This window comes from Harpegnathos saltator, unplaced genomic scaffold (genome assembly GCF_003227715.2).
Source record: "Harpegnathos saltator strain DR-91 unplaced genomic scaffold, Hsal_v8.6 scaffold677, whole genome shotgun sequence".
Lineage (NCBI taxonomy): Eukaryota > Metazoa > Arthropoda > Insecta > Hymenoptera > Formicidae > Harpegnathos > Harpegnathos saltator.
Window position 1 is genome coordinate 411074 of NW_020230512.1, and position 22659 is coordinate 433732.

At 39.5% G+C, this 22659-nt stretch overlaps 1 protein-coding gene across 1 annotated transcript in view; it reads right to left on the bottom strand.

Moving 5' to 3' along the window:
- Positions 1-1322: 1322 nt before the first annotated feature.
- Positions 1323-22659, bottom strand: part of LOC105186685 (somatostatin receptor type 2) — a 161428-nt gene continuing 140091 nt past the window's right edge. The window contains exon 2 of the mRNA XM_025305175.1: positions 1323-5072. Within this exon, the coding sequence (XP_025160960.1) occupies positions 3314-4576 (1263 nt within the window). The 5' untranslated portion in view covers positions 4577-5072 and the 3' untranslated portion in view covers positions 1323-3313. The remainder of the gene's footprint in view (positions 5073-22659) is intronic.

Consider the following 22659-nt stretch of genomic DNA (forward strand, 5'->3'; position numbering starts at 1 on the left):
GGTATGACTTTTTCTTCTGATAAACAGTTATCGAGATATCGTAAGCTAAATATTGAAAAAGTTACCAATTAATATTAAATATCTTAAAAAATATTAGACAAGTAAAAAAATGTTTCAGACAAAAGTTGTTCGAATTAATTGGGAGAAAAAGATGATACAATAAAAAATGGAAGTTTCCGTTTAAAAAACTCAAGGTACCTTCTCGTAACTTCAATGACACTATTCAAGGTCATACTAGTATTGTTGTGTGATGCATCACTCAAAACCCTACAAGTTTTATGCTTAACATTTTTTCTATCTTGCATATTTTCGAAATTATTCAGTTAATCTGTTTTAGGCGTCTCACTCTATATAGAAGGTGCTAATTTTTAAACGTAACAGTTAAAAAATTTCGAAAACTATGTAAGATATTAAAAAAACTAAAACACGTGTTCCATGATTTCGAAGGGGAAAGAGAATGGCATTATCAGTTTTTTATTTGGAGGGCATTTTCAAAGTCAATTGAAGGTCAACTTAATTTTTTAGAATAGAAAGCCCAATTTTTTATATCTTCCTTTTCTGGCAATTAATTTTAACAACTTTTGTCTGAAACATTTTTTTATTTGCTTAATATTTTTTTAAATATTTAAGGAAAATTTGGTAACTTTTTCAACATTTAACTTACGATATCTCGCTAACTATTCGTCGAAAGAAAAAATAGTATTAGTCTTTTTTACTTTATTTACTATCAAGAATATATTACTATAATAGTGCCCTAACTTTTATTAACTTACCGACCTTTGAAAATTTCAAAATTATTAAATTAATAAAAGTTAGAGGACTATTATAGTAATATATTCTTGATAGTAAATAAAGTAAAAACGTCTAATACTATTTTTTCTTTCGTCAAATGGTTAGCGAGATATCGTAAATTAAATGTTGAAAAAGTTACGAAGTTCTCTTTAAATATTTCAAAAAATATTAGGCAAATAAAAAAATGTTTCAGACAAAAGTTGTTCAAATTGATCGGTAGAAAAAGAAAATATAATAAAAAATTGGGCTTCCTATTTAAAAAAATTAAGTTGACCTTCAACTGACCTTGAAAATGCTCTCCAAATAAGAAACTGATAATGCCATTCTCTTTCTCCTTCGAAATTATGGAACACGTATTTTACCTTTTTTTAATATCATTCATAGTTTTCGAGATTTTTACCTGTTATGTTTGAAATGTAGCACCCTGTATACAGAGTGTATAAGAAAAAAGACTTTAAGAGTAGATAATACTCACAAAATGCAGGAAAAAAGTTTTAATAAATATGAGTTAAAAAATTAATATTGTCGAACTTATGGATAATTGTTTATTCTAATTAAAGCAAGTGATTTACTCGCTTCTAGTGCACGAACGTATAAGGAATGCATTTCTGCCATTTCTTCGTTAGAGTAATACGATGTCCACATCTTCTTACCTAGTATTAGAATATTGTAAGAATTTTGTAATAATTCTCTGCAACTGTTCACTGTTCGTGAGAATATTTGACTAACAATTGCTCAGTAATACAGGAAAATTACATTAGAGAAAAGCACCAGAAGCGAAATCACTTGCTATAATTCAAATAAATAATTGTTTCCAACTCCGACAATATTAATTCCCCGACTCATTTTTATTAGGACTTTCTTCCTCCACTTCATGAGTACTATCTGCCTTTAGGGTCCTGAGCCCTTCTTATAAACACCCTGTATACATATATCGCTCGCAATTACAGTCGTTAAGTATTGCTACGATCCCCGCCATTTTGTACGTCTTCTTACCGGGTGGCCGAAAGAAGACGTAATAATAAAAGGAAGCATTAAGGGAAAGTAAAGAAAGGGCCGCGGGTTCACACAACGAGACGCGAGAGCTGCGCGAGGGGGAAAGAGAGCGAGGGGGGCCGCATGTAACTTCCCCGCGACTTCGACATTATTACTTAGGCCACGCAGCGCACCGAATCGAGCAGGCGCTCGCTCGTGAGTCCTCGCGAAAGCACTCGCGACCCCTTGCGTGAGGTTCCTTCTCGTCCCGCGTTAATGGAGCGATGCTTATTTTGGCACACGGCGCACTCTTAAGACGATCCGTTAATTGTTCATGACGGCTCGGCGCGAATTGTTATGTACGCGCTAATGGAACGTTAATAGTCGTACGAGCGACCAGATCTAACGAATATATCCTACCTACCTCCCCTCCCTCCCGCTTACATACACGATAATTGTTACATCTTATCGCGTGAGAGTCGGAGAGAGAGGGGAGGGGGAGGGGGGGAAAGAACGCAAGACGAATCGAGGCAAACATGCTCGACGCCGTTTGTCCAAAAACGCGCGGATAAGTAATCACGAAATCTCTTCACGGAGAGAACACGCGAGAGTCCATAGATCAATGTCCGAGAGAGAATATCGACCCCCCCTCCGCTCTCTCTATTTCTCTCTACAAACTCTTTCAGCGACCACGGCTTTCGGTGTTTTCGGAAGTCCGCCAAAATGAGACGGTCATCGATCACTGTGACCTTTCATGCTCGGTCCAGCGATACGAGTCCGAGTTAACCGGATGAAGAATTAGAGTTCATCTTCTCTCCGGTGTTCCCTCATCTATCGTGAAGGAACAGCATCTTGACTGGACGAGCAGGTCGTTGCGCGGGGAATTGAGCGCGGTGTCTTCGGCTTGTCTGGGGTGGCTCTCGTCGACGTTGTAAATGGCGCCTCACCCGTCAGCAAGTACAACCATCAGGCAGAAGAAACTCGCCAAGATTCTTCAAGTTTAGCACTGTCGTTCCGTGAGCATTGCGCGAACTCGCCCCGAGTGACTCGTCTCGCGTCGATCGCCGCAGATATTCCTAGGCTATCAACCCTCTCTCTCTCTCTCTCTCTTTCTCTCTCTCTTTTGGTGAAATTGATCTTCTACCTTTCGACCACGTGCGTCCTACTCATCCGCCTACGAAAAGCGTGCCGTTGCATGAATTCTCTCGTCGGGAATATTTCGACCTTGCGTCGCGCTGTACGAAACCTTTCGAAGTGATTTTTCAATCATGGACATCCGTCGACAGCGCCTCCTCGAGTGCATCCTCATAAGCTCCGTCGCGCTTAATCTAGACAACCCGACTCACTATGGTGACCGTGAGAGCGCAGTAATTAAGGGTAGTGTAGCTATCGGCGCAATCGCGGGATCCAGATGCCAGCCCCGGCGATTCAATCGTTTCCGCAATCCGCAGAGAAAAGGAGAAAGGGAGGGAGGGAGGGAGGGGGAGAGAAAGAGGGGAGGAGAGAGAGAGAGAGAAAGGAAAAGCCGCGTGCGTCGCTTGGGTCTTTAGACCTGCGTCAAAAGAGTCAGCTGTGCGCCATTTTTCACGAGATCCTTATCCCTCTGCGTCGGGTCCCTGTGCTCGCTGCTAACCGTGATGTTCGACCGCGACGTCATGGTCACTGTAGTGGTGGAGGTCTTGCTGATAAGCAGTCCCCTCTCGGCGTCTTCGTCCTCGAGCTCCAGTCTCGACTGGCCGGACGTGATGATCCGATTGGGCTGCAGCCGGTCGACGTTGGCCTTGTGCCTGCGTGGAAACACGCTGTTTTCAATGTGCAAGGCCGCGTTCACGTCCTTGCCAGCGGCGCAGGTGCATGCCTTGAGGAAGCTCTTCTTGAAGTTGTCGCTGAGGAAAGCGTAGAGGATAGGGTTCATCGCGCTGTTGCTGTAACTGAGGAAGCCGGCCAGCAGGAAGCTGGTGATGCTGATGCTGCTTTGGCACTGCTTGGGCGGGGTGTAGATGAGCGCGACCTGAGTCACCCAGTAAGGTAACCAGCAGAACACGTACACAGTGATGACCGTCAGTACGAGCTTGGTGACCTTCCGGTGCGAGCGCTTCTTCTCCTTCGATTTGTTCTTCGGCCCGACCGTGCGTAGCTTCCTGATCACCAGGAAGTAGAAATTGAGTATGAGTAACAGAGGCACGGCGAAGCCGAGGATGAAGGTGTACAGGGTGAACGTGGTCTGGCCGCCGTGATCGTCCGGCCAATAAATGTTACAGCTCACCACACCTTCCAGGGACTCCATGGCGTTCGCGTAGAGAAACACGGGCACCATGAAGAGCGCGCTGGTGGCCCAGGCGCTGAGGGACACCACCCTGGAGATGAAGGGCGTGCGTATTTTCGGCGAGAAGATCGGGTGGCATACCGCGACGTAACGGTCGGCGCTCATGATGAACAGGAAGATGCTGCTGGTGAACTGGTTGATGCTTGTCGTGATCATGTACACCTTGCACATGATCTTGCCGAAGATCCAGCTGCGCAGGCTGATGGTCGTCACGAGGAACGGTATGCCGATGAGGAAGCACTCGTCCGCGATTGCGAGGTTCACGATATACATGTTCGTGACGGTCTGCATCTTCGAGAAGCGCAGCACCACGTAAATGACCAAGGTGTTGCCGAGGAGGCCGACCACGCAGACGATGGAGTAGAGAACCTGGTTCACCAGCGCGATGATCGGCAGGTTGGCCTCGCAGTTCGGCGAGATCGTCGAGTGGTTGTAGGTAAGGTTCTCAAACAGATCGATCATATCCATTGTTGCGTTCATCATTGTGACTCTTCTCGGAGGTGATCAAGCGCGGGTCTCTTCTGCTCGGACGACAATAGGTATTCTTTCCGTTGGGGGCCGATGATGATGAGAACCGCTTCGATGGGCGCACCGGCACAAACCATACGCACAAACACACATAGGCACACACATGCACACACGCAATTGGGATCCTCGAAGGGACTTTTTCGCCGTTCCTGCGAGCCTTCACAGAAGAATCCAATTAACCGCAGTCTCGGCTTCTCGTGTTCTATTAGAAACAGGGATTACAAGTATCTTCTTCGTATTCTCGCGGGGAATAACGTAGACACTAGCGTGGCTAAAGTTTGTTCCGCCGACGGGGATAACATACGTGACGTTGACGTCATTCTGCCAATCGCCCGTCCGGAGATCATTAGATCCGTGCGAGCGCTTCACTTCCTTGACCGAGAAGTTCTCCTCCCTCTCTCCTCCGCCTCGTCCGCTTCGCCAGGTCGTTTGTCAACTCGGAGAGTGGAATCTGAAACACACAGAGAGATCGGGAAAGTTAGCAAAAATACGCTCGCACGGCTCGAGTCGATATCACCGAGAGAAAGAGAGAGAGAGAGAGAGAGAGAGAGAGAGGGGGGGAGAGAGAGAGAGAGAGAGATATGGAGAGAGAGAGAGAGGTGGAGTACGTAAAGCGGAGATATCGCGTCGCTGTATCGCAACTTTTATCGCCATCGCCGGCTCCGTTACCTTCCATTTGCAGTTCGCAGTTCCGACGTACCGCCGAAGCGAATGCCGTCGTTATATCGCCGTCAATCCGGGTTCGATCGCGAGCAGCGATTCTCGCCGCAGGACCACATTGAGATCGCGCCCGCGAGAATCTCCGCGCTGTGAGAGAGAAGCCCCATCGGTGAAAATATTCCCGCCGTATCAAAACGACAGGCAGCGCGGCGGGCGAACGATGCCGGCTTGAATTTTCCGACCTAGCTTTCCAATTTGCCCGCCTCGCCGCCAGCTAGCGGAAAAAGCCCCGAGCCGAGCGATATTCAAGTCCGCGCGCGTGTGAGAGTTAATTCAACATTTGCGTCTGCTTTCAGCCGTAATTTCCGCGATCGGAAGCGGCTGAATCGAAACGCCGTGCCACATCATTTCGCAGCTCAGCCGGCGCGGAGACGCGGCTGCGGCAACGATACAGCGCGGCATCGCTGCCGGTGAAGTGATAATTTTCCGCAGTCACCGTTGACGCTGGAAATAATCTTGCTCGTCGCGCATTCCGACAATGGCTCGGGAATTTTGTTGACCGGGCGAGGGAGAGAGAGATAGGAGACGCGGAGACAGAGAGGAAGCACTCTCTCGTGTCCTATGCTGACCCGCGAAAGCCCTTGTTGCTCGTCAGAAACTGCAGCCTGTGCAACATTTCGGGCAAACCGCAAGCTTCTAGTTGCGTCATACACAGGCGGAAGATACGAGCCCGGTAAGCCGGACAAACGGTCCTCGGGTATGCAAGACTTGCTGCTCGACAGATACGAATAGAGTGAGCAGATGGGGTATTCAGACGTGAAACGGTGTGCGATGGGAGACCGCGGCATGATAAACGCTTCCTGTTTACCAGGATAATAATGAGATGTTGCCCGCAGAACGAAAGGATCAACGCGTATTGTGAGCGCCGCCACGGCTAGTTATCGGCTTGGTTAACCCTTACTGTACACCTGGGGTCCAGTGGACCCCAACAAACTGTTAAACATCAAAAATATTTTTTTATATCAATAATAATCATTAATATTTGAAATTTTTTGAGGCTTGATTTCTTCAAAAAATTCCCTGCTTCGTATGTCAAAATAACGTTCGTATTAAAATTATTCAAAAAAAGTTATTACCTCCTATTTTAGAAGAGTTGTTCGGAAAGTAATTTCGGTTTCTTCAAATAGATGGTATTAGGTTGCCTTTTTAAGCAGTTAACCTCATTCTAAACCAGAAAATCATTTCACATTTTTACAACGCATATTTTAAGGTTCATTTGAAAAACAGTTGTTTTGAAATCTGTCAAGTCAGTTGTTCTTGTTTGACGTTGTATGAAAAATGAAAAACCAGCGTGAGCATTTCCGTCACATTTTGCTTATTACCGTAAAAGCAAAAATGCAGCGCAAGCAAGGAAAAAATCGTGTGCCGTGTATAGAGGGGATGTGTTAACTGAACGCCAGTGTCAGAATTGGTTTTCGAAATTTCGTTCTGGGAATTTCGATCTCAAAGATGCACCATGCTCTGGAAGGCTAGTTGAGGCTGATGAAGACCAAATAAAAGCGTTAGTGGACGCACATTGTCATTTAACAACATGAGAAATTGCTGAAAGATTGAATTTATCGAATTTGACCGTTCAGGAGCATATGAAACAACTTGGATACGTTTCAAAGCTAGATATTTGAGTTCTACACGTTCTCAAAGAAAGAGATTTAATTCGTCGCATTACCACCTGCGATTTGCTGTTGAAACATGAGGAAAACGATTTATTTCTGAAGCGACTCATAACTAAAGATGAAAAATGGATTTTGTACAACAACATTAGGCAAAAGATCATAGAGCAGACGTAATGAACCAGCCCAAAGCACATCGAAAGCTGATATCCGTCAAAAGGTGATGCTTTCTGTTTAACAGGCTTGGAAAGGAATAGTTTTTTTTGAGTCGCTACCAAGCAACCAAACGATTGATTCGAATGTGTGCTGTCATCAATTGGACAAATTGAATGATTCCATCAAGCGGAAGAGACCAGAATTGGCGAACAGTAAGGTGTCGTGTTTCATCATGACAACGCCAGATCTCACACAAGTTTAATGACTTGTCAGAAGTTGTTAGCACTTGGATGGGATTTGCTACCGCGTCCACCATATTCACCTGATCTGGTATCATTATCATTTATTCCGGTCGCAAAATTCTTCGGATGATAAAAATTTCAATTCAAATGAAGGTGTCAAAAACCACTTAATTCAGTTTTTTGCCAATAAGGACCAGAAGTTCTACGAGCGTGGAATCATGTTATTACCTCAAAGATGACAAAAGGTGGTAGAACAAAATGGCCAATATTTGAAGGAATAAAACTTTTCTTTCTATTAAAAATATCGTCTTTCATTTTCATGCAAAAAAACCGAAATTACTTTCCGAACACCCCAATAAATGCTTAGCGCTTAAACGCAATTAGACGGACAATTGCGTGCCTTGTTGTTGTATTTTTTTATTTATAAATATAGAAATCATAACACAGTTTCCCGTTGAGCTCCATCGGAGATCTCTGCCGCTCATTCACGCAGATTTTTATTCAGGACTGATTGGAGTGGACAAGAATTGGAAGAGGAAAATATCGTTGACGCCAATCCGTGCGGAATTTTCCGATTCATGTGGAAAACGTGTTTTGTACAGACGCGATATTTAACGCGAAAAATTTCGCATATTTAATTTAAAAGTTTCAATATTTGCTTTGGAAGCTCGCTGCAAGCATGACTCTAGCGCACACAGAAAAAGCACGTTCAATCGAGCGCTATTAATTCCCTCTCAAAAGTTTCAGGATGGGATATTATTTAATTTATATCGTCATTAAACTGTCGCCCGAGTTCCCTTCAAATTGCTCTCTTGGGAAAGGGAAGGTACAAGCCCTCAAATCGTTCCTAATGACTCTCTGTCCAAAGTAACCCTTGAGTGAAACGAAAGTTTTCCACAGTATACAAACAGCTTGTAAACTCTTTCTCTCTCTTTTTCGCATGCAAACAGGACATTTTATTTTCAAAGTGGAGTACGAGTCATCCGCGCGCGGTGGATGGCGATCGGAACAACTCGCGGAACGATTCATCCGATTCAACGCATATAAATCTGAAGTACTCACCCCGAAAGCCGGGGTGGCACGCTACTCCGACGACCGATGTTTATGCGCCTACCAAACTTTCGACTGTCCCCGTTACCGCGAATCGACCGCGCCGATCTGCTATAGGAACATTATTTTCCGATAAAAAAGAGCCATCTCTCCACGATCTATCTTCGCGAAACGGTAAATTGCTATCGCAACTCGCCGGAACACACGAATCGAACGGGGAGAATTCTATTCTTTTTGACACGGAATCACGGCCACGAAAAACGAAGATTTCCAGGCACCGCGGGACAGGATGAAAGCTTTCCATGTCGGAAGGATAGCTTCGATCTTTTTTGCCCCTTAATGAGTTTCCATCGATGCGCCATTAACCAGCATTAGCATGTGTATCGGACAAAGTGCTTCTACGTTGTTGGTTTCCATGCGGAGGAAGGTTTCATGGGGTTTTCCTTTGTTCCCTAGCGGTATTTTTCTTTTGTCCCATTAGCGCAAAGAACGCAAATTTTTTCGAGAAAATAAAGGACTGTGTGTAGAGAAAAATCATCGATATTGTACCGGCTCCTAAATTGTACCATCTTTGTGTTTTCACAGAACCCGAAGGCCCAGCGCCATCTGCATATTATGTGAGGTTCATCTATCGTCATAAAGATAATAGAAGGAAGTAAGTGTTTACGCGCGAAAGTGTCTTGTTAAAAAAAGCAAGTAAAGATTCTCTTTAGAGATTAGTTTTAGAAGTAAGTTTTACCCGCTTTTACATAAGGAATTTTGAAAGCTTCTAAATGTATATTAATTTAACTGCTTTTTATACTGCATTAAAATTGACATATTTGCAGTATGGCAGTTTGGACATAACCTTACTCTGTGTATATTTTACTGGCATAATTTGAGAAGCAATGACTAGTCTCTTTAATCGTATCATCTATTCATTGCTTATATTATTGTAAGAGTATAATTTGGGAATTTCTATGGAAAGAAAAAAAACATCTATGATTATTGTTTTTAAAGTCTATAGAAGAAGAAATTTAGCTTTTTTCTTTGTGTTACTTACATTTATTTTATATTTTAATTAAAAACAGATTTTTAAAAAATTGTTATTTATTTGTTAATTAAGTTTCTGAAAACGAAAATATTTTATTTTTATAATTTTGATTTCATGGATGTAACAGAAAAATTTTGCAATTTCTAGTTACATGGTCGAACAATGATTTTATGAATATAAAATTAGCTTTATATAAAAACAATACCTTCGTAAAAAATAAACTTTATATAAAAACAAATATAATTTCAATAATTAATTTAATGAGTAGTTTTAATGTTTATTTTTAATTAAAAACTTCTTTTTAGTTTTTTATAAAAGCTGTAATCTTAACTAATTTCTTGGTTCAGTTTCTAAAAACAAAAATATTTCATTTCCGTAATTTTGATATTTGTTTTTAGTTAAAAAATATTTTTTAGTCTTTTGCACTAACTGCGATTTCAATTAAAACGTATTTATTTGAATTGTTTGTATTTTATTTTTATTCCCTCACAGTTTTTAAATTAATCATATCAATACGTAAAAAAGAAACGCGGTAGAATTTAGGAAACCCCGCGGTACAATTTAGTCTAGTTGCCAAAATTGTACCATTTGCAGAGATTTAAAAGAAACGTATTTGCAAAAGATATTACTGTGCAAAGAATCTCAAAAAATTATAGAATGTCTCATATAGATCAAGGATAACTTCCAATTAGTCCTCCCTTATCTTATTTTTATCAAATATTTTTAAATTATAAAAGCAAATTGAAAAACCGGTCCAATAGCAAAAGCAACCTCCCGGTATATCTCTTTCTCTCGAACGGTCGTCGGTTAACTGAATTGTCCGTTGCGTCTCTTCAAATATTTAAATATCTGGTAAAATTTACGCAAATCAAATATTTATTTTTCATTATTATTCGTTTGTTATGAAATTAATTGGTATTTTGCTAAAACAATATAACAAAAGGAAATTCTTCTCACTGTATTTACGATATTTATAGAAATCCATGTTTACATAAACTTTATAATTAAATATAATTTACGCGTGTGCGTGTGTGTGCGTACATGTGAGACGCGTATGATGTATGACCTCGTTTAATCGTAGCGTTCTCGATAAGAGACGCGTTGCCAATTGCATCCCGCTTTTGCCGGACGTAATCCACACCGGCACGCCTCATCAGAAATTCGAGAATTCAATAATAAAGAGTTATCAGCGCAAAGCTCGTACATGCGATACGCAACGCATTCTTGCATATATGCAACGCCGAATCGACGTGAATTTGACAGGATCGTAATAGGATAGATGCGCCCGTTAGATGTAGCGTGTGCCCGGCTTTGATCGTTTCCATCAATGCGATTAAATCAATTACAGATGAGTAAATAGTTCGAATTATCTCTTTTGGTAATTCAATTTACACATCAAACGCGAACGGCGCGTTCAGATCCCCCTCGTTTTGAAAGAATGCTTGATCCGTAGTTTATGCAAAATATAGCGCGTCGTTTATTCAATGTAAATTTATTATTAAAATATTTCCTCGCTAAGATAATCCCTTGAAGTTTGCGCGATAAAATGTCGCGCGTATTTTCCATATTAGAAATTCCGTCAAATTTCCGGAAAAAGGGAACGAAAGGGAAAGAGCGAGAGAGAGAGAGAGAGAGAGAGGGAGAGAGAGAGAGAGAGAGAGAAAGAAAGAGAGAGAGGAGGGGAGAGGGGAACAAAGAATATTTTAATAACCTTGAATAAAGCTGAAGCGAAAGCAATCAAAGCTTCTACGCGATCGTAACGGTAATCTGCATATTTGTGAGAAGGCGCATTTGCTTTTCAGATATTGAGATGGCGGAATTTGTACTCTTGCAATTTCCCGTGCCGGTCGACAAGTCATATCCTCGGCGATACCGAAAATGAAGTCCAAAGTGGCGACACCCAGCTGATGCAGTCAACGTGCCAGCGATGAATATTTCATACATGGACCGCCGTCTGCACACGCACGTACACATACATACATACGCACGCGCACACACACACACACACACACACACACACACACACACACACACACACACACACACACACACACACACACACACACACATAATGCGTATTATTAAGAATGCAGATATCTCCGCGAAATCTCATTCCATTGACTCGCGACGGCACAATGGAATACGGGAGAGCGGATAACTTTTTAATTTAAATCTCGAATTTCGATTAAAGTTTCCTCAATCGCGACACTCTACCTACTTTTTTGCATAATAGAAAAAAACTTGCGCACCCGCGATTGAAGATGGGAACGGCGCTGATTGTTTTTCAAATCTCAGGCCAACGATGAGACGAGAGTATTTGCGTGTTATACGTCGTTCAAAGGCGCTTTCGCAAATCGCGTTTCAGTCGCATGTACACAATCCTTTCCTTTCTAAAAAACATACAATTAATTTTCGTCCCAGCGATACTTACTAAAAGCGCGCGATTTTTAATTCCAAACGGAGTCACGAAAGAGATGAGATTTTCACCGAATATTGCACGGTTATCAAGAATTGTAAAGGCGGAAACGGTAACATTCTTCGTTAATTGTTTTTTTTTTCAGACAATGCCCGAATTTGTATATTTAAGATTTGATTGAAATTTTGATGATTGAGATTTTATTGAAATTTTATACCACTTGCTAAGATTCGGGAATGAAGGATCGTTTTGGCTAGGGGACACCGAAGACGTTCTCGCGACTGTTTACGCTCGTTAACTACCGACAGCAATAATGAAGTTCTCGACAAAGCACGAGGATGAAGTCGATATCAATGTCGCAGTGACGGTATCAATTTCGTAATACATAAGCCGCGATTCATCGTGATACGTAATCAATGCCTGTGCAAAGTTGTTACGTGTGGAAATTGAACGCAAGATCGATATCACTCCACACTTTGGTCGACTACATGCGACTACACGATGTAATTAGACGCGTTTACGCACACTCGGCAACTTCCAGTGTAAATAATTCGCCGAGTTTCGAAGCGCTATAAATCCGGCTGCACAGAGAGGCTCTCGTTAATAACAATTAAAACCGCCGCTCTCTCGTTCCGGAACTCGCGTTATAACGAAATGAAATAATATTTAAATAATGGCGTGTAGCACGCGTACTACGAACATCGCACATACACATACACATACACACATATGGATTTATATTTTCGCGTACGAGTCGTACGTACGTGCAGATCGCATTGATCTAATGTGTTACGTTATTATTTCATTTTTAAAAATCGTCAATTCACGCTTGTTCGGTTATGCATCCTTCTCGAGATATTTTTATCTCGTATTTTTGACTTTCCGTTTTAGGCTTGTGTGATGCGTATACGTTCACGCGTATACTTACAGGGTGTGTAAAAAGTACTGGGACAGCGAAATATCTCGAAAACTAAGCATTTTAGAAAAAAACTGTATTGAAAAAAAATGTTTCAGACGTTATTATATTCAGAAAGGTTGTATGGTTTCAAGAGACATAATGGTTTTAAGGGACATAAAACAAAACTATATCATTTTGTTTACGAATAACGCCACTTTCGAAATATTCACTGATCATTAGTTCTCTTAGGCGGAAATCCCAATCTTATTTATTATATTATCTTTTTCTACCAATTAATTTAAACAACTTTTGTCTCTGAAACATTTTTTTTATTCTCCTAGCATTCTTTTGAGATATTTAAGGAAAACTTGATAATTTTTTCAAAATTTAGTTTACGATATCTCGGTAACTATTTGTAACTATTTGAAATTTCAAAAAGTCATCAAGCTAACATAAGTTAGGGCACAATTGTAACAATATTCTTGAAAATAAAATAGAATAAAAAAGTGAGGAAATAAAACAGACAACTTGAATAACTTTGAATATATGCAAGATGGAAAAAGATGTTAAATACAGTAGTCGCAGGATTTTAAGTGACGCATTACATAGCAAATTTAGTATGACCTTGAACAGCGTTATCAAAAGTTATGGGAAAGTCATCTTGAGGTTTTAAATGGAAACCTCCATTTTTTATTATATCATCTTTTTCTAATTAGTTTTAACAATTTTTGTCTGAGTCATTTTTTACTTGTCTAATATTTTTTAACATTTCATATTAATTGATAAAGTTTTCAATATTTAGCTTACGATATCTCGATAACTATTCGTCGGAAGAAAAAATAGTACTACATTTTTTTGCTCTATTTGGTCTTAAGTATATATTTTTAGAATAGCGCCCTAACTTTTGTTAACCTATCGAACTTTGGAAATCATCAAATTAACAAAAGTCAGGGCGCTGTTGTAACAATATTTAATATTTTTGAGCTCAAATAGAGTCTAGTACCATTTTTTTTTTCGACAAATGGTTGGAGATATCGTAAATCAAATATTGAAAGTTACCAAGTCTTCTTTAAGTATCTCAAAAGAATACTAGGAGAATAAAAAAAATGTTTCAGAGACAAAAGTTGTTCAAATTAATTGGTAGAAAAAGATGATAAAAAATTAATAAGAGATAAATTAATAAAGATAATAAAAAATTGGAATTTCCATTTAAGAAAAGTAAAGATCAGTAAATATCTCGAAAGTAACGCCATCTGTAAATAAAACGATATAATTATTTTAGGTCTCCCTTGAAACCATACCACTTTTGTCTGAAACATTTTTTTCTAAAATGCTTAGTTTTCGAGATATTTCGCCGTCCCGATACTTTTTATACATTCTGTTTACATTAGAGATGTGCGAATCAAGAATTTTTATGTCGAATCGAATCGAATCGAATCTCATTTTTTAAATTCGAATTCGAATTGAATCGAATTTATGAAATTTCACTCGAATTCGAATCGAATCGAATGAAATTGAGTCGAATCATTAAAAAATTTAACATGACTATTAAACATGCAAATAATGATGGAAGATTTTAATATGAAAGGAAATTGATATTGTAATATATTTAAAGTAATTTATAATTAAGTTATTAATTATAAGTTAAGTTAATTACAAGTTAAGGATTCAAACATACAGGATTAGATGGTCCGTTTTGTAGCTGATGCATGCAAACGATAATGTATTGGATTCCTATTCGAATTATTCGGATTCGAATAGTTCGGACATCTCTAGTTTACATGTAACATTAATACAGGGTGTGCCTGAAACCTACCGACAAGCTTGTAGAACAGCTTGTAGAATTATAAGTTGAAAAATGAGCAAAATGATCTTGACAAACCAATATGTCCGCGGAGCTCGGTTTTCTCGAAATAAAATTTGACGGTGATGAGAGAAAATGTGTCGCGATAAGCGGGTTAAGAATCATAATATAACATTTTTTATCTGTTTTTTGAAAACACTCACCAGTTTTAATCATTTCTGGATATTGCACAAAGGATCATTCGTCGTGACGTTGACATATTGTTACCGTTTATTGCTAGTGAAGTTAAAAAACCGCGTTGTATTTCCGCTTGACGTCGTGGATTCCTCGCAAGGAGCTTGCAGATATGGAAGAAATCTTAAACATTTTTTACAACTGCGTGTATCTTGTTTCTTGCTTGTAAAACACGATTTAATGAGTAAAGCGTATCTTTTTAAAACAGAAATTGCGACGGCTGTATTTCAGAAACTAAGCGCTTGAGGATATGTTTACAAGGACCTTTTTATTTATTTTTTAAGCGTTTGAGGATACATTTGCTGAGACTTCTTCGCTTATTTTCTCGTGTAGAATCCATCCTGTGAGTCGATAGCATTCAAATACACCCTGTATATTTGCACTTCTGGAGACCCCGACGAATCTCCACGTGATGGTCAAACGCGGTCGCGTAATACGCAATCGCGTAATCACCGCTATCGTCGCGTGGATCACGGATTGTCATCGATCCCGCCCCTCCTCTCCCCCCGCCTCGTCTCCCGTTCCTATTGTGCGCGATATGTTATTTTTTCAGCACGCCGCTACTTTCAATCAGTTATTTAATGCACGCGTGAGAATCATAGTCACGAGACTATACGTGGATGCATAAAAGCTGCAAATTGCTTTTAGCCGCCACTGTGCTCTCACGTCCGCGATGTGAACGGTATTACGCCTGTTAAAACGACATTGCGCGCGCAAACAACGGTCGGAGAATATAGAGCGAACAAAAAAAAAAGGGAAAAAGCGACTCTCGATAACGCGCGCGTTGACGTCGGAGCGGCGCGCGGTCGGCCGTCGGATTTTAACGGTCGCACGGATTCGTGTCGGTCAGGTGTCGCGAGTCGCGAATGTTTATTTAATTCGCGTTTATTCGCGCCGAACACGGCAAACACATCTTCTATGCTTTCCCGCGGACATTTGTGGGAAATGGACGCAACGCGCGTGACAGGAATTGGGTAGATGCTAGAAATAACACGTAAGGACGACCGAGGACACTGCGGAGGCGCAGAATAGTGAAGAGGAGGTAGAGAAATAGAGAAACAGAGATAGAGAGAGGAGAGAGAGAGAGAGAGAGAGAGAGAGAGAGAGAGAGAGAGAGACTCGACTGGAGAAATTAATTACCCTCTTTACTCGCGTACGATGGGCACTAAAAGTAGGAACTCGATCAACCAAATGCGCAGGATACCTCGTTGTCGTCGTCGGCGTCGTCGCCGTTGTCGACGACGGTACTTAGATCCTTGAGACGATTAAGTGGATAGAAAGAGAGAGAGAGAGAGAGGGGGGGGAGGAGGGGAGGGAGAGAGAGAAAAAGAGAAGAGAGTACCTTCGGCGTGACATCAATTTTCGTGCTACAATTAATCGTAAATACGAAAGTTCTTGCGAGAGCGACAAAACGCGCGTAGCGATGACGAAGACGACGTGCGAGAGGATTAAATTAGCGTGAAAGATTCGTTATTTTTCGATTAAATCCTCGCAGAGGAAGTTCGGATACTGAGAGAAAATATGAAGTTCTCACTGGATGTCGGGAGAAATAATAAGGCGCTGTTGTTCGTTTCATTCGTCAAAATGATTAATCCTTGAAAGTGGAGTAATTTGATGGGAGGAGGGAGGAAAATGCCTTCAGCGTGTCATAAATTTTCATACTACAATTAATCGTAAGTATGAAAGCTCTTACGAGAGCAACACGAAAACGCGCGTAACGATGACGAAAACGAGAAGATTAAATTAGTTAGAAAGATTCGTTCTTTTTGATTAAAGTTCGGATATTGAGAGGAAATATGAGGTCCTCACTGGGTGAAGGATTTAAAAGGATACCGATGTTGCTCGTTTCATCCGTCAAAATGATTAATCCTTCGAAAAATGGAGTAGTTTTGTTTTCTATTTTATTTGACGAAAACACACGCATACACAAGCGACAAACCTCTTCCAACAATCCACTTCGAGATTATAAGTCATGGGAAAGAGAAAGAGAGGTACGACTGCAGATGCGCGACTATTGATTGGTTACGATGTCGCTCGATCAACACCGGTCGGCGATAACGCGACGCACGGACTTCCAAGTGCTCAAACTTTTACGTCGTGAATTTTGTAACGTCTATTGAAAGATTTATTAAGTTACCGTCACGCGGATGTTGCGGTGGTTTGAAAAAATGCTTTTTCCAAAGGACGGCCGCGCCACACTACGACATCCAGGATGCATAGTCGCAATTGTTTGCGATTTTATTGCCAGGAATATTTGCGCGTTAATGCCATTACTTATCCAAGATCGTTGGCAAACCATTCCAAACAGCACATGTTAATAAGTAATTAATATGCAATTTAACGTATGGCTATGCATACATATAATATGCACACACGTATTGTATATAATATATACAGAATGGTCTGCATAAAGTGTGACTATCCAAAAGCTCTAAAAATATTTGTCGTATCAAAAAATTATTTATGATAAAGTTTCGTGTATTCGAGAGGTCTTTCTAACTATATAAACAAAAGTCCGCCCTCGCTCTCCCCTGAAGGGGAATGGGGAGTAACTTCGTAATTTCAAATGGACCTCCTATAAAACGTTGAAAGTTTACTTGTTTCTTCCCAAATGTGTAACATTTTATAGGAGACCGGGGACGGACTTTTGTTTATATAATTAGAAAGACCTCTCGAATGCATAAAACTTTGTCATGAATAATTTTTTGATATCACAAATATTTTTAGAGTTCGTGAGTCCTTAGACTTTATGTAAGCCTCCTTGTATACAGAGTGTTCCATTTTAAATGAATCAGGAAAAAATCTCTAAAAATATGAAAGATATTAAGAAACGATTCAGACAAAAGTTGAATGGTTTCAAAGGGGACATAAAGCAACTCTATCATTTTGTTTACAGATAATACCACTTTTGAGATATTTATTCATCATTACTTTTCTTAAATGGAAGCCCCAATTTTTTATTATATTATCTTTTCCTACCGATTGAACTTTTGTCTGAAACATTTTTTTATTTGCCTAATATTTTTTGAGATATTTAAGCAAAACTTGGGGTTTCCATTTAAGAAAAGTAATGATCAGTGAATATCTCGAAAAAGTGACGAGCCATCTGCAAATAAAATGGTATAATTATTTTATGTCTCCTTTGAAACCATACAACTTTTATCTGAAATATTTTTCCGTATCTTCCATATTTTTCGAGACATTTGCCTGGGGCATTTAAAATGGGACACCCTGTATATAGTACATATACAGAGATAGTTGTTTTTCGTATTGTTGTATCGCGCGCTGAGCTTACACAAATTCATCGCGCGCTAAGCTTACGCAAATTCATCGCACATTGAACTACGCAAATTCATCGCGCGCGGAAGATATATAGTATTGGTAAATTAATAATAACGAATTCTCCACACAGACAAGTTAATATTCATCATCGCACCTCCCCGCAATCGTGCTGTAAACGAGAATGCGCGGTGTTTAATGCGTAACCCAATTTGCAGCGCCACGTTTTGCACACGGCTACGTGACAGTGAGGGAGGGAGAGGGAGGATTCCGTGCGGCAAAATTTTCACAAAATTGCAAGAGGTCCGGTGTTTGCGCGAGATAAACTCCAAACGGCTGATATGATAATGCGCGCTCGAGCGCGACTCATCCGAGACACGTCGCGCAGTGAGTTGCCAACAGCGCAAACAATCAAGCCGTCGCATCTATCAGGATAAAATCCAGATGTACGGTATAAAGCAGAATTAACGATCTCTTACTCTCTCGCATGCGAGATCGCCCCGCACGGCAGAGAAACAAACCAAACACGAGAAACGACGTTTAATTAATCTAGCGGCTCAGCAAATCAGCCATTGTCGGTCACTGCATCAGTCCTGGATACTCTCTGCCGTTTCTCTTTCACGTTTCAGTTCCATGTTAACTCTATAAATATCATCAGGCATAACGAAGAATTCCTGAATTCTTTTCCTTTAAGGACAGCTGGATAGAGAGGAAGACACTCGGCAACCATTTCTTGCATCAACGTGGGACAATGTAGTCTGCATGTTCGACGGAAGAATACTTTGACAGAATTTACAGGGCTAATTGATGGAGCCAAGACTTTAACTTGGTTAACGCGATGTTTATTAATGACTATATTCATTCAAAATGTGACCAGCTTTGACGCGATATTATCCCATTACGTACTTTCGGCAACGCGTTTTGATTCTTTTCGAGCACAAGGCTCGATTTAGCCCTTCTTATTTTCTTTTTTTTTTACGATGCGGGCGAGAAGCAGTAACTTTATTAAATATTTTGTAGAGAGATTTACTGCGCCAATGACGATTACAATAATGCGCTCGTTGCGTATATGTTCTGCCGAGAATACTTTGCGAAAGAAGCCATCTGCTTATGCTTTGTCGTCACTTAGATGTTTACAGAGTATCGCGCGAAGGCTAAAACCGCACACACGTCTCGTCAAAGAGAGGCTGGGAAACTTGCGTGTTACGTAGTAACCGAAATAAACTACGGTTGAAGTTTTGTTTATCTGCGAAGAACAAGTAATTAGTAAGTAGCGGGTGGTGTTTGAGTATCGATCTGACGAAATTTTATTTCTGTTTCGATCCTCGCTAATTCTCCTATTAACTTTTGTGCTGTATGTGTGTTTCTTTCTTTTTATATATAAATTTATATATATAAATATGAACATATATATATATATATATATGTATATATATAGTATAGGGGGGAGAAACATAAACAGGCTACCTAAATAACTTGAAAAATATGCAAGATAGAAGAAAATGTTTAATATATATAAATTGTAGGGTTTTAAGTGACGCATCACGTAGTAATATTAGTATGAACTTGAACAGCGTCATCAAGGTTACGAGTTGATCATCTTGAATTTTTCGAACAAAAACTTCTATTTTTTATTATATTATCTTTTCTTACCAATTAACTTGAACAACTTTCGTCTGAAATATTTTTTTATTTGTCTAATACTTTTTGAGATATTTAAGGAAGACTTGTTAACTTTTTTAATATTTAATTTATGATATCTTGATAACTATTTGTCGGAAGAAAAAGTGATATCAGACTTTTTTATTTTATTCGGTCTCAAGAATATGTTACAATAACCTACCTAATACAAGTGCCCTAATTTTGTTAACATGATTTCGAAATTTCCAGAGCTCAACAAGTTAACAAAATTTATAGTACAATTGTAACAGCATATTCTTGAGATCAAATAAAGTAAAAATATTTAGTACTATTTTTTCTTCCAACAAATAGTTATCAAGATATCGTAAGCTAAATATTAGAGAAGTTATCAATTAATATTAAATATTTAAAAAAATATGAGAAAAATATAAAACTGTTTCCGACAAAAGTTATTAAAATTAATTGGTAGAAAAAGATGATATAATAAAAAATGGAGGTTTCAATTTAAAAATTCAAGACGATCTTCCCATAACTTTTGGTGACGCTGTTCAAGATCATACTAGTATCGTTACGTGGTACGTCACTTAAAACCCTATAACTTCTTTATTTTTTTCCATCTCGCATATTTTCAAAGTTATTCAGGTGGTCTGTTTTAGGCACCTCGCTATACATACATATTTTTTTTAATATGTCTACATATATACATTTTATATAAATTTATATTTATATTTATATCTGTATATAACTTCAACTTTAATTAATTATCGCGAATTTTAATCCACCATTTCTTACCGCTTGCGAGTTAAAATCCCTCCGCGCGATATTGCGGTCTACATTTTGAGAGAAACGTTGCTCTAGGTAATTAATGTTAGATAGCTTCCCAGCAAACTCGTATATGTAGAGCAGGATGGAATTACTTGTTACGTGGATAACTTGTTACATTATGTTTTTGTTTCTATTCGTTTGATGCAGCGCTTCGGGTTTAGAACGTGACTCTTATTATTCTACATCACAGTGCGCCATGTTATAACTTTAATACAACTTATTATTCATAAGATGTTGTCAAACATCATAAACTAACAGATTCGTTAAAAGCCAAAACATTGTAAAAATGCCCCAACCTCATTAAGCTAGAATTAATCAAATCGTTCCTCTCGATTTATCTCGCTGAACAGCTGATGAATCGCAATCTGCGACAATTTGTGTCTATCAGAATCTATTGATAAATTACACATTGGACAAGAAGCAATCTTATAAGATGCAAAGTTGCAAGATTGCTGCGGAAGTATTGCAAATTTTTTGATAAAGCAATACACACACACACACACATACGAAGTTTGGTAACTTTCTTCCTCGAAAAGTTGCAAATTGCTGCAGAAATATCATAAATTTTTGAATGTAGTCATACAAAGTTTTGTGTCTTCCTCTCTCGATCGGATTATTCGGAAGGGGAAGAAGAGCTAGGGTTATCAAATAATTATGTAAAAATACAATTTGCCGTGGAGGAAAAGAGAGAAAGATAGTGAGAGACAGATGAAGGGAAAGCCGGAAATGAACTAAGAGAGAGAAAGAGAAAACACTTATACTTGGAGCTTATTAAATTCCAAGATATCCCCACCCGCCACTCATTCGCCGTTGTTTTCTACGCTTTTATATCTTCCGCGCTGTATTACCCCTCTAAACGCCCACTTAGCTCGTCTCTTTGTCTCAGCTGTGCAGTTACCCGAGAGATGCAAGCGTGTGTCGCTCCCTTGAATTGCGGATTCGCCACGAAGAATATCCGGGGAACGATTTAATTAATTTCGGGATGCCCCGGCCCTGAGGGATGAAATGGATTGGGACGAGCCGCGCGCGGCGAGACGACGAGAAAATAAATGTGAGGGTGGCAACGGTGGAAAGAAATTTTCCTGCGGATCTCGCGGCGTGGCTACGGCCGTCTCGCGCAATCCGCCACCGCGGGTTACTTCTTAATGTAGTTATCCGAAAAAGTCGCTTCATAACGTAGCTCGTGGGACAAAAGCGTGACACATTGGGAAACGGCAGATTTTCCAGTGGCGGAATTCCGTCAAAAATAACTGCGACAGAGCGCCCGAATTTCGTTTGCCCGGATGCCACTTGCGCGCGTGCGTGCGAACAGAAGGGGAAAATCTGTATATTTAATTTTCAACGATGTGCGCGTTTCTCTTGCGAGATCTGCCTGAGAATGGGGAGAAAGAGGAGAAAATCCCTCGGGAAGAGTTCGTTCGACTGTCGTGTTATTTTGACACGGCAAATTACACGGCTGTCTGTTCGCGCGGTAATATTAGGAGTGTGATTTAGTTCTGAAGATTTTGCAAAAAATGGCATTAATGTCAGTTTTGTCGAAGATTTTCCAATCACAGCAGTTTCTTAATGCTTTAATATTAATCCATGATATTTACTTATTTACTTAACAACAGATGCAGTAAAAATTGCGTTAATACTATCCTAAAAATGGAGCTTCCTAGAGAGCCACATGTGTTGTTTTTGTTTTTTAATCAGAAGAAAACAGTGGCTGAAAGTCATAGAATTTTCATAGAAACTTGTAGCGATTTTGCATCAATTAAGACATGTGAATATTGATTTAGAACAGGATTTCCCAACCTTTTTTGTATTTCGCACTCCTAAAAAATTATTAATGAACTTTCGCACGCCTTACAAAAAAAAATTATTCGTATGTTTTATAGTAAAAATTAGTTGTCAGTATTTTAAGGTAAGAAGTTAAAAATCAGAAGAGATATTCAATTTTTTATTAAACTATAAACCATAAAGAATTCAGTAATGTATTGTAGAATAATATGTAATATTTATAAATATTTGCTAAACATAAATAAAATATTAGAAAGAAAAAATTTATAGAATTAATGCATTTAATTTATAATAATTTATTATTACATAGTATTGTTTTACAGAAATTAAATATCATTTTAATATTAT